Below are 12237 nucleotides of genomic sequence, written 5' to 3'. Positions count from 1 at the left end.
AGCTCTCCAGGGCTTAGCTACAACAATTCCTTCAGGTTCCTGCCGCCTGCCTCTCTGTGCCACCGAACCTAAACCAGGCTGGGCAAAGGTGGCGCAGGGTGAGGCCAGGCAGCAGAGCTCAATGCAAAGTCTTTATTAAAGACAGGGTTACATGGAGGAAAACATGGCAGTTGACACTGAAAGCAGGGAGAGCAATGTTCACCTGGAAGAGAAAGATTATCTAACTTGAGATGGGGCTAACTGCTGGTCCTGAGCATTGAGGAGATCATTTCTCTCCTGGGAGGAGAAATGTAGAGTGAAAAAGCAGGGGATCAGGTCATTCCACAGAAATTTTTGTTGTTTCTGATCTGCCTGTCATGGCAAATGGTCCAGAGCAGAGGAAGGTGGGGAGGAGCAAGTGAAAAGGGCTGGCTGGACACAAATGTCTGCCCCCACTGTCCTACATGTGTCGGGGTGGCAGCGAGCCAAAGGACATGGCAAGGGAATTGGGGACTGGTGCAGGGATGGAAGGAGCATGCCAGCCTCCTGAGGAAACTGGTAGGGTTCCTGGGGCCAGTGTGGGGGCCAGGCCAGGAGGTCTTCTCCCCAGCCCAGGCAGTCCCTGAGTGGTGCTGGGCAGCACGTGGCAGCCCTCAGAACAAGGTGCACATGCCCTTGCGCTTGATCTCGAAGGTGGCCGTCAGCAGCCCCAGCTTCTGCTGGCTGTAAGGCGGGTAGCGCAGGGCATTGATGGCCTCCAGTCCCATGTTGCGGTGCAGGCAGCTGCGGAGGTGAGTGAAGGTGTCGAAGGTGAACTTGCCGTGGTATTTTCCGAAGCCACTGTTCCCTGCAACACATAGCACAGGTTCAAGTCTATGAGGCTCTCTGCTCATGTCCACTCCAGCATAATAAACACAAGGAAAACATGTTACAGGCCTTCCTGATGTAAATACTCATCCTGCTGGATGACGCTGGTGCCAGCGGAGGAGCTGATAGGCATGGTGTAGGAGTGGGGAGCAGCAGTGGGTTACTGTGCTACAGGATGCTCGCAGAGCATCAGCCAGGCTGAGCTCTTCCATTTCCCTAACGCAGAAACAACCTCAAAAACACATCTGCGCTCTCAGCACCAGCTTTGGACCCGTCACACACAGACAACAGATCTCCCTGAGCAAGGCCTGTCCTCTGCTAGCTCTGAGTCTGTGCACAGCGGAGGTGGGCAGACATCAAGGTGTCTTCAGTGGGATGTCACAGGGCTATATAGCGCCCTGGCAGGATCCACAGCCATCTCCAAGGACAGCAGAAATCACTGTTATGAAGTGAAGGCTGGCTGGCCAGCAGCAAGCACGGGGACATGCCATAGAGCCAAGAGCCATGCAAGCACAGCACTGAACTCACAAATGTCTGTCAGATGTCCTCTCACATGCCTTTTTCCAAGACAAAGAGCCGCAGATGAATCCGTCTCTTCCACCTCTCTGATCATACCTCTTGCCCTTCTCTGTACTTTTTCCAGCTCTACCACCTCACTTCTGAGGCAGGAACCAACCTGCCAGTCATCTCCCAGACCGAGGTGCACCTCGGATTTATTCTGTGCTACAGAAAGTTTCCCCTTTCATCCTCTCTACCTTCACTAGCCATACCTGACGTTTGGGTCTCTGATGACCCAGTGCCAAGTGCAGTGCTGAGGATTTCAGTGAAATAGCCACAGGCCGCCATGCAACCCTCACTGTCTGTTTTATTGCTCAGCTTCCCAGTACCAGCAAATCCTTCTGCAAATCATCACTGCTTGGAAATCCAAGTACATCACTTTTATTGGACTACGTTTATCCAGACAACTGCAGATGCTTCAGAAAGCTTTTCCAGATCTAGGAGGCCTGATTTCCCTCTACAAACTCTATGTTGCTCTTCCCCACTCCACCATATCCACCCACGCTTTTGGTGAGAGGCTGCCAACTTGCCTGGAATGATGGTCAGGCTTGTTGGAGCTTCTTCCTGGAGCTCCTAAAAACTGGAATCACATTGGCAACACCAGTTCCTCTGATTCCTGTGGCTGATTTAAACTTGAGGGTGCACATCACAGTTAATAACTCAGTGACTTCATATCCAAGTTACTGTGGCATCTGGTGAATGCCATCTCACCCTGGTGACTTCACACTCGTCACCTGATCAGGTTGTTAGAAAACTGCTTCACCTGATACTGTGAGGCAGTTTTTGAGAATCATTTCCATAAAGGAAAGTTAAGGTATCGGAACCACCAAAATTTGTTCCCTAATTCACAGTCAAGCAAGGAATTCATTCTGCTTTGCTGTCATGGTGATCATTTATGTCTGAATCATCTGTTGCCTCCAATAGGGAAGTTGCCTCCACATGTTTCTCACTTGGGCAGAACACTGATTTTTTTTAAAACCAAGTATTCACTTTTTACTCTGCTAGTCAAACAAGCTAGCTATTTTTATGGTTCTTTCCAAGTCTATCTGAATAATCATATTAATTGATCTCAAAATTCTGACATCACATCTTTAAAAAGTGTTCAGACCACATGCAAGTATTTCCATATATTTCACTTTCCTCCATTTTAAGCAATCGCCCTTTTTAATTTCAGTATTATTGCAGAAGGCTTGTCTGGCTTTTCTGCTCCTTCAAAGCTGTTAAATTTGAGGAGATCAGACACTGTAACACATCGCACAGCCTAGGATGAGCTAAGCTCACTTGTCTCTTTGTGGATTCCCTGATTTTCAGTTATTTTGAGTGCCCATATGCTGGAGATGTTTCATCTCAGCTAACTCTAAGTTAGCATACTGTGGTCATCCGTCCTTACCCTAGTCCATCCTAACACTGTACTTCTCCTATAGGCAATGAACTGCCACCTGTGAAGATCAGCAGTATGTTTTCATTCAGTTTACCCATTTGCCTTACCTGGCTCCGTGCTTTCTCCAGTGAAAAGTGTTATGGCTTCATGTTGAGCATAAACCTGAGATATTCTACACTGAGACCCAAGGACTGGGAGAATATTCTGGGGAGGAGTCTGGGAGACTGGGAAAATATTCTGGAGAAGCATTGTTAGTGGCTTTCTGTATTCCCATGCTCTTCCTTGGACATCTAATTGTGGGAAAGGCTACAAACAGGGTCCAGGGCTAGATAGACCTAGCATTTCACCTGAGAAAACAACTCCTATGTTCATATAAGGTGAATTCTTCCTTGCTGATGGCTGTGCCCTCTTTCCTGAAGAAGATCTCCAGGTTACCACAAACAGATTTTTGAGAGGTTTGTAAGCATTCTGCTCCTATTATTAGTCTTAGGAAGGCAGAATTCATATACGAGCCTGCTCATGAGCAGTGTTACAGGCTCCCATACAGCACCATGATGGGTGCTTGCTCTCAACAGAAGAAAAGCTCACCTACCCAAGAAGCACAACACCATGGGTTGTGGTCCTAGACGGGGAACAGAATAAGAGATTGACCCTACGAAACAGCACTTGAAGAGCCTCCACATAAGCATTAGCAAGAGAGGAGCTTTATGCTGGCACAAATTTCACACCCAGCCACCCATGCTGCTCAGAAATATCAAGGAAATACCCAAGGGGTCAGTGGTACAAACATCCCTACATTTTTTTATGATGCACTCCTGCTGACACTGTGCTTGTGACAGCAAACAGGGCAGAAGAAAACTTGTAGTGCTCACTAGAAAGAGGGCTGAAAAGCCCGAGAGTTCAACCCTGGTATAGTGAAGCAAAGAGCTTAGCAGTGCACAAGTATTTCCCTCAAGACTGGCAGGCTTCACTGAGTGCCCTGGAGCTGAGGATCTCGGGCCCAGGCATGGGTATCCCATCTGCCCAGAGACCATGTCTCACCATGGCCTGCATGACTCAGACACATGGTTGTTGGGGCTGGTCACATCTAGCTCACAGTTGGCCAAGAGCAGGCAGGGCTGGGGTATTTGGACCTACCAATCCCACCAAAGGGCAGCGAGGTCAATGTCACATGCATCACAGTGTCATTTCCACAAAAGCCACCGCTGCTTGTCCGCTCCAGCACCTCCTTCACCACCTGGGAGGGAAGCAGAGAAGGCGGACATGACACTCAGACCCTGTTCCTGCACCTCGAGCTGCAATTCTTCCCCCACTACCAGGACTGTCTGCTCTAACCAAAATCCATGGGGCACCAACACGGCTGAACACATCTGCCGAGGGGCATGGGGCAGGTGCAGCTGTCGCATCATAGGCAGCACTTGCCAGACATCAGGCAACTGCACCACCAGCCCCTGTGTGCCCAGAGAAGCTGAGCTCAAAAGGACCTTTAGAGCATGCCCCAGGTTGCCAGCAGGTGGGCGCTAGCCCAACAACCCCATCTTCCTTGCCCTCTTTTTTGATCCATGCACCACACCTTGCTGTCGCTGGAGAAGACATAGAGGGCCAGCGGCCGCATACGGGCATTGATAAAGTCAATGGCTTCATCCATGCTGGCCACAACAACAATGGGCAGGATGGGCCCAAAGATCTCTTCTTGCATGGCAGGATCAGAGGGCTGCACATCCGCCAGCACCGTGGGAGCTGCAGAAAAAGATTATGGCAGTACATCACTCAGTGCCCAGAAACGAGTGGTCCCACAACCCCAGGAGATGCTAGGAAACTGCTGCTTGGTAAATTCCTTTTTCCAACAAAAGATCCTATGCATCTCTGCATAAGCTTCAGTTTTCAGATGTCCATGTTGTCCCTGTGACTAAAGGTTGATACAAAAACTCCCCTGTGGTTCTGACTCACACTATCTCTGCTTCCCCATCACACATTGCCATGGCCAGTGCTTCCTTGCTCCCCACATACCAATCCACATCCCTGTGTCCTCACCAATATAGCGCTCCTGCTCATCCGTCTGCCCTCCAATGGCCACACGCCCACTGCTCAGCAGAGCCTGCACACGCTGGAATTGCTTGTCCCCCACAATACGGGCAAAGTCAGGGGACTCCTGGGGGTTGGGACCATAGAACTCGGTAATGGCCTCGCGCAGGGCAGGCAGCAGCTTCTCTTGCATCTCTACGCTGCAGAGTATGTAGTCGGGTGCCACACAGGTCTGCCCCGCGTTGAAGAAGCGCCCCCAGGCCACTCGTCTGGCCACATTCTGCACCTCACAGCTGTCAGACACGTAGCAGGGGTTCTTGCCCCCCAGCTCCAGCGTCACCGGTGTCAGGTGCTTGGCAGCGGCTGTCATAACAATCCTGCCCACGGAGGGGCTGCCTGAGGGCAGGGAGAGATGTGTCATAGCAGGGATCCCACAGCCCTGGGTCCCAGACTTCAGGGGAGCCAGGCCCAGTGGGAGACACATCAAGTTCCACCAGTTCCTCAAAAACATATGCCCCAGATCCTCCACTGGATCCTGACACCAGATCCCCAACACAGCCCTCGCAAGCAGCTCTCGCCTCCTGGAGGGCTGGGAAGGGAGCCTTGTGCTTGCAGTCAGGCTGCTACCCTCCTCTTTTGATGGGGAGGGGAAGTTGCAGCAAGCTGTCTGGTGGGAATCCTCTCCCAATTTGCACAGGAAACCAGCAGTCAGGCAGGGCTCAGCTCTACCCCTTGGGACATACCAGTGAAGAAGATGTAGTCAAACTTGTTCTCCAGCAGTTTGGTGGTCTCTTCCACACCAGCGGTCACCACAGCAAAGCAGTCCTGCAACATAAGAGGAAGGGTGCCAACCCTTCTGTGAGCACCTGCCTAGCCCACCCTGCTTCTGTCCCCACAAAGAGCATCCGGGGCTGCTGGGCATGGGGACATTGGCTGAGAGTGAAGGAAGTGGGAATGGGCAGTGCCTGGGAACAGGGGCCAGCTATGGTGTCGGTGCATGCAAGGCAGACACAGTGCCTATCATGCACAAGGCACAGCTCAACATGCAAGGCTTGGAAACACCCCGGCCATGGGACAGGGACAGGGACAAGGACAGGGAGCACTTTTTACATTGTCCAGGTAGCAGGGCAACACTTCAGCCACGACTCTCTCGGTGTTCTTGGTTATCTCCGAGGGTTTGACAATGACACAGTTACCTGGGGGGAGACAGGCAGGACATCAGAGCAGCGACACACTCACAGTCAGTGTTCCTGGAACTTCAGCCCCAGACTGGAAATGAGGCACTCGGCCAGACCCCCTCCCCGGTGCCCGACACTTCCAGCACTGTGGTCTCCGGGCCAGAGGAAGGGTTTGGTTCTGGCACAGCTCAGACTCACCAGCAGCGATGGCCCCAATGAGGGGCACAAGGAAGAGGTGGATTGGATAATTCCAGGGGGCAATGATAAGCACCACCCCATATGGGTCCTTGCGGATGAAGACTGAGTCCAGCTGTGTAACCTGCAAGAAAGGCCACAACTTCAGCACCATTCCTACCACCTCCCGCCCTGCCTCGAATCAGGGACACATGGTGCTCCCCCTCTGAACCAGCTCTGCCCCTTTCCACCTGCAATTTTTCTTCTCCTCCCATGTCAGCCCAGAGTTTCTGTCCTTACCAGATTCTTCTCCACATGCTCATCCTTCATCCAGCAGGACAGGTTGTTAAGGGTGTCATTGAGTTTATTTTTGCAGAGGAGGATCTCAGAGAAGTAGGCCTCAAAGGATGGCTGGGGACACAAAGTACCATAAGCATCACTCCCGACACTGTGCCCTGTTTCCATCCCATCCACAGGAGACATGTCTCTGCTCTTCTGCTCTGCCTCCAAAAAGGCCCCAGTGGCTATTATCTCCTGCAAGCCCTGAGATGGAGGTCCGAAGAATACCACAGTGCCTGAAATTTTATGAAAACGGGTATTTTGGCTGAGAAATAATCAAAATTGAATAGCTTCCCAAGCTCATCTGACAACAGACACCTGAAGCAAGCGAGGACTGAGCACTGTCACCAGAGCTCCAGGAGAAGGGATGGCTACAGAAGAGCTGTATCAGATGCAGCCATCCTCAGTGCTCAAAACCGAGTTAGCCCTGAGCTGGGCACTGGCTCCACACCATTGACCTGAGACTGGAAAACACGCAGCTAAGCTTTTGGACTGGTGCGTTTGCCCTCGTTGCTGTGAGTCACCATGTCCCAACTTCCTGGGCATGGGCTGCCTGGGAACACAAGCTGGAAGAGCTGCCTTCCAAAGCCTGAGCCTGTGCATGAAAGCCACAATTACTTTGTTCACAGAGAAATATAAAGAGCAACAGCTCAGTTATTTGCCCTGTGACAGATCTGCAGGACTGCTCAGGGCAGAGCTCTGCCAAATGCCACCAGAATCCTGTCCAAGGCAGAAAAATCCTTTGAGCTTCTGGAGCTACTGCATCTGAGCCCACACCAGACTGGGAAAGGCACATCAGGTGAAACATCCCAATAAGTGAATTAAATAAACCCATCAGGTTGCACCAAGCTAAACTGTCAGGACATGCAGTGACTACATTGACCATTACTTGAAAGCAGTGTGCTGGCTGGGTGTAAGAGCTGGAATCACAGGGGCTACGGAGGTATTTCCTGCATGTGGTAGGTCCTTTGCACTGACGCAATAACAACAGTGATACACAACTGAGGACACAATTGCCTGGTCTTGTGGGAGAAGCATTAAGACACACGAAGACAGTTGGGCAGGATCAGTAAAACAACTCCATTGCTCTGGAGAGGCAACACTTCAACTAGAGGTGCAAAACAGTAGAGAATGAGCCAGGAGGAAGTTTATTTTCAAGCTTCTAAAACATGACTCCAGAGCAGGAGAAGCAAAACTCTTTGCCCTATTAAGCAGTCTGCAAACTTTGGTAGGCACAGCTGCCTGATACACTCTGCCACAACTCCCTTTGGACTCTTCAAACAAAAAAAATCTCTGGGTGGGAGCCCTCCTCCTTCACTTCAGCAAAACATCACTTCAGGATTTCTCTGGTTAGAAAGTCTGATCGCTGACTCCCAAATGGCAATGTTTCATGTACTCCACCACCAAGTGCAACTCAAGCAACCAGCTATGCTTGAACCTCTGGGTCCTCAGCACTGCTCAACGAACACATCCTGTTTCCACAATGCATAGCTGTTGGAGCGCTCAGCCAGCACATCAGACGTCTCATGAAGCAACGGGCCATTCTCTCAGCTCAGGCTGATAGTTACATTTCTAGGAGGATGAAGCAATTGCTGGCAAGATGGGACATTAAGAGTTTCGATGAGACATTAAGGTTGGAAGATGGGACATTAAGTCTGAGGTCATCCAGGTTCTTTCTATCATCAGTGGAGAGAAACCAGCACCACTGGGGGTGAGGCACCCACCTCAGATACGTAAGACCAGATGAATTGTCCATCTAACTATGAAGGCCTGACTGCTTAACAAGCACATTACTGGCCAACCAGCTCTTAATTACATACAATTAGGAAACACAAACAATGCACTTCCAGTGCTGATGAGTATCAATCTCTTGCTGAAGCAGAAGGCAATTACGAGCCTTGTGAGATTTCAGAATGGTGAAATCCATGTTTGAGGGCATGGTCAGTGCACTGATACACCCAAAGACAGAAATCCTCTAAGTGCTACCACTACCAGGTAAGGACATCTACAGCCATGATACCTTGTTGAAAGAGTATCCAGTCTGACAAGAGATGAGAAGTCGTAAAAATCCCATATGATGGGATGCCTCTAATCAGTGTGCAGGGACACACTATAACTGGGCAATCCATCCCTCAGAAAACTTTTCCTAATGCAACACTGGAGGCAGCGTGACTGAGGTGCGCAGTTGTCAGCAGGCTGCAGCACATATTGGGAAGGGGAAAAGAAGGAAAGTCCTGATGCACCCAACCAGAGAAGAGGTGAGCAGAGATTGCTGAGTATGACAAAAGTGCAGACACTCCCCTCTTTCCTCAGTGGGCACCATCCTGGAAGCTCCCAGGGTACTGCAATACCCAAAGCTTTCCCAAAGCTACGGCCACTTCCCCGTCAGTGCCACAATGCAGCCCAACAACTCTGCTGACAAAAGCCATCCCCTGTGAGGCAAGCGAGCTGTGGCAGCTTTGAATGGCCCACAGAGGAATGCACAAAGCCAGCACATTGCACAATGCTGGTAATCCCGGGTGCGACCAGGCTAGTGAGCAGCATCCCAGGATGCAGCTTTCCACACCTGGGATATCATGGAGGCCACATGAGGCCACCCAGGACTTGCTGATGATTTGGGTATACATCAAGCTCTAACTCCATGGGGAAGATGCTGCTTACAGAGGCTGGTGCTCTACGATGAGGCCAGCACCAAGACTGGGAAGGGAGCATTGAATCGGACAGGAAAACTTTGGTGGTGCCAGGACGTGGCCAACAGGGCTGGCGGGCAGCCACGCAGGCAGCATCAGGCAGTCCATGCCAACTGTCACACTGATGCTGCAACACATCCTCACAGTGAGTGTAGGCAGGGAGACGCTTCCCACCTCCCGCTGGCCAGCATTGGTGACCTCGAACATGGCTAGCAGCATTCAGCCTGCTCATCCAGCCCTCACATGCCATAGCTAACCCTGGCTGCAGAGAGCTCTGCAGGGACCCAGTGCTCGGAGCATCTACAAGTGACCCACAACAGCCCTGAAGCCCCCTTGCACCCTGCTCCTCCAGCATATCTGGGCAACCCACTGCATAAAGACAGGAGCTGGCAACCCAGGAAGGGCTGTGGGCAGCCCCTCAGCTGCTGGAGCCCAGCAGGACACAAGATCCCAATGAAAGGGGGATGCAGGAACCTGATTAGAGGACCCCCGTGCCCAGGGCCTCATGCCTGCACCCAGCCAGATGCCAGACCCCCAACAAGGGGGGGCACAGGATCCCAAAAGCTGTCCCCTATGTCCAGCACCTGCACTCAGCAGGATGCAAGACCCCAAAAAGGGAGGATGCTGGACCCTGATGAGAGGACCTCCATGCCCAGCACCCCATGCCTCCATGCAGCCCCTCACCTTGCGCATGTCAGAAGCAGTGGCCTCCAGGATGTCCTGCTTCTTCTCATCCAGGAAGCGGCCCAGGGCCTCCAGCTGGGCCACGCGGTACTCCATGGGCCGTGTCTTCCCCGAGAGCCAGGCTGCCCGCAGGCGGCTCACCAGCCCCGTGTAGGGGTTCCCACTGTGGGGATGCAGGCGTCAGAGGGAGCCCTGGCCCCACACCCTGTCCCAGCCCCTGACACTCTGGGTAACAAGGGAGAGGAGCTCCGTGTCTCCCCCGCCCCTGTCCCACAACCAAACCAGAGCCCAGGGGCCCTTGAGAGAGGGCAGGCAGTCTGGACACCCAGGTCCTCCCCAGGCTGCCAGCACTGGGAACAAGGGCCCCTCGTGCCCGCCATGCCTCACCATTCCCAGTAGTGCCTCCTCCCCAAACCTCCACTCAACAGGGCCACATTGCACCATAGTGACCACTGCGTCCCCCAAAATTTGTCCCCAGCATCCCCGTTTCTCATTAGCACCATCCAGGGGACCCTGCTGGCACCTGCCACCACCTCAGCACCTCCTGCCTGCTTTCTTCTGCCACCCTCTACCCCTCACCCCAAGCACCTCGACTCCCTACTGTCCCTGGCCATGTGCCCTCGCGTCTTCACTCTCACCTCATGGCACCATAGTCCATGCTCCCCTTCCGGCTGCCTCCGCCACACGCGGCTCCTTTGCCAGTGCCGCTGTCCGCAGGGCTGTGCTTGCCGTAGACTGCGAGCTTCTGCTCAGGGAGCTCAAGGGGCTGCTGTGGGCTGAGCTGCGAGAAGGGGCTGCTGATCTCCATGGTGGCCCTGGGCAGAGGCAGGGGACAGGTGACGCCAGGGCTGCCCAGAGGTTGGGGCAGCCGCCGGCTGGACTGGCAGCGCGGGGCCCGCGGCGAGCTCCAAAGAGCTGGGCAACACCTTGCAAGAAGGGCAGGAGGGGCAGGCACAGCCTTTCCGCCCGCCCACGGGATTTCTCACCCAGTGTTCGGGCTTGCACAAGGCCTCCCCGGTGCAGGCGCCCCCGCGGGGGGCTGCGTTACAGCAAGCCGAAAAGCAGGTGGAGCGGGGCACGCGCCAGCCCCGGTGCGCAAGGAAGCTTCAGAGATGCCGGCATGACCCAGCGAGGAGTCGCCGCGCAGGGACATATGTGTCCCCTGGTGCCAGCCCGGGGCGGTCGGCAGCACCTTTGAAGGGTGGCTTCATGCTCAGGGCTGTCCCGGCCATGGGGGTGACTCAGCCCCGCACGGCTTCCAGAGGTCCCCGTGCACCCAGCGGGGGATGTCTGGGATTCCCGGGATGTCTGCCGGGGTCCGAGCAGGGGGTCTGGCCCGGGCAGGCTGAGGCACCCCCAGGGGCTCCGTGCCTGGCCCCACCACCGGTGTGGGGCTGCCAGCACACCTCCATGCAGCTATGGGGCTTGCTTACCCCACGGAGCTGGTGCCTACCTGGGGGGTTGAGCGGCAGCAACAGGAGGGGGAGGCCAGGCTGGTGGTGCCAAGGCTTGGGGCGCTCTCCTAAATGTTGTGGGGCAGGCAGCCAGGCCCCACGGGCAGGGGCGGGCAGGACAACACCCCGCCTCCATGGGGTGGGAATGGGGACGAGGCCAGGGACAGGATGGGACCTCCCCCACAGGACAGTGGCACTGGGGGACTCCCACTGCCACCCAACCACTGCCACGGGCCCTGACCCACAGATACCCCATGGATGCCCTCCCGCTGCTCCCCCAGGGGCACCCTGACTCATGGGGACCCCGTGGATGCCCCTCATGCTGCACCCCAGGGCACCGCACGTGCCAGTCACCAGCTCACCATCCGGCAACGCATCTCCAAAATTCCCCCACTACCGGCTTGGCCGGCTTCTGCCCCCATTCTCCCAGCACCCCATGACGGAGATGTTGCCGGCTCCACCCTGCAAACAGGCTCAGCCCGCTCCTCTCCACCCTGCCCCGCGGCACCCTTCATCCGTTGGGCACTCGCTGCCCCCGGCACTGCCACTCTGCCCAGCACGGGCCTGACCGAGGGCAGCACGGGGCGGGGGCGCCCTGCTGGCCCCGGGTTTCGGGATGCTGAGCAGTGAGGAGCAATGATTTCCCACTGGGAGCCCCCAGCCCCATCACATGCAAACACGGGGCCGGGGGGGGGGGGATTGTCCGCGCCGGGCTGGCAAGGTGTCCCTGAAGCGGGTCCCCCCCCTGCCGGGGCACCCTGCCCCATCACCCTGGCGCTGCCTCAGCCCGGCCCCGGGGCCAGGAAAGGGGAACCGAAAGGCGCCCAGCGCCACTCCAGGAAGGGGAAGGCAACCGGTGCCGCGTGCCGGTTCGCCGGAGCCCACGGCACCCACCAGGCCCGCAGCAC

General features: G+C 54.8%; 1 protein-coding gene across 1 annotated transcript; it reads right to left on the bottom strand.

Moving 5' to 3' along the window:
- Positions 1–118: 118 nt before the first annotated feature.
- LOC112993468 (aldehyde dehydrogenase family 3 member B1-like) lies at positions 119–11409 on the bottom strand. The gene is made up of 11 exons (XM_064513367.1): positions 11329–11409; positions 10514–10690; positions 9876–10038; positions 6463–6573; positions 6187–6307; positions 5921–6006; positions 5554–5635; positions 4820–5206; positions 4359–4525; positions 3923–4022; positions 119–826 (listed from the first exon to the last, which is right to left on the bottom strand). The coding sequence occupies exons 2-11, from the start codon at positions 10681–10683 to the stop codon at positions 633–635; spliced, it is 1581 nt and encodes a 526-aa protein (XP_064369437.1). The 5' UTR covers positions 10684–10690; positions 11329–11409; the 3' UTR covers positions 119–632.
- Positions 11410–12237: the final 828 nt, after the last annotated feature.

The sequence above is a fragment of the Dromaius novaehollandiae genome, chromosome 5 (assembly GCF_036370855.1).
Source record: "Dromaius novaehollandiae isolate bDroNov1 chromosome 5, bDroNov1.hap1, whole genome shotgun sequence".
In the NCBI taxonomy this organism is placed as follows: Eukaryota; Metazoa; Chordata; class Aves; order Casuariiformes; family Dromaiidae; genus Dromaius; species Dromaius novaehollandiae.
Note: the sequence above shows the minus strand (reverse complement) of the source record. Positions and strands in the feature narration are given on the sequence as shown.

Bases quoted from the DNA above. Each gene is read 5' to 3' on its own strand.
- LOC112993468 (XM_064513367.1), bottom strand. From the start codon at position 10,683: ATGGAGATCAGCAGCCCCTTCTCGCAGCTCAGCCCACAGCAGCCCCTT. The intron at 6,308-6,462 runs GTAAGGACAGAA...CCTTTCTTGCAG, and splicing joins AGCATGTGGAGAAGAATCTG to GTTACACAGCTGGACTCAGT. The intron at 827-3,922 runs GTAGGTCCAAAT...TATGTGTTGCAG, and splicing joins GCTGCCCTTTGGTGGGATTG to GGAACAGTGGCTTCGGAAAA.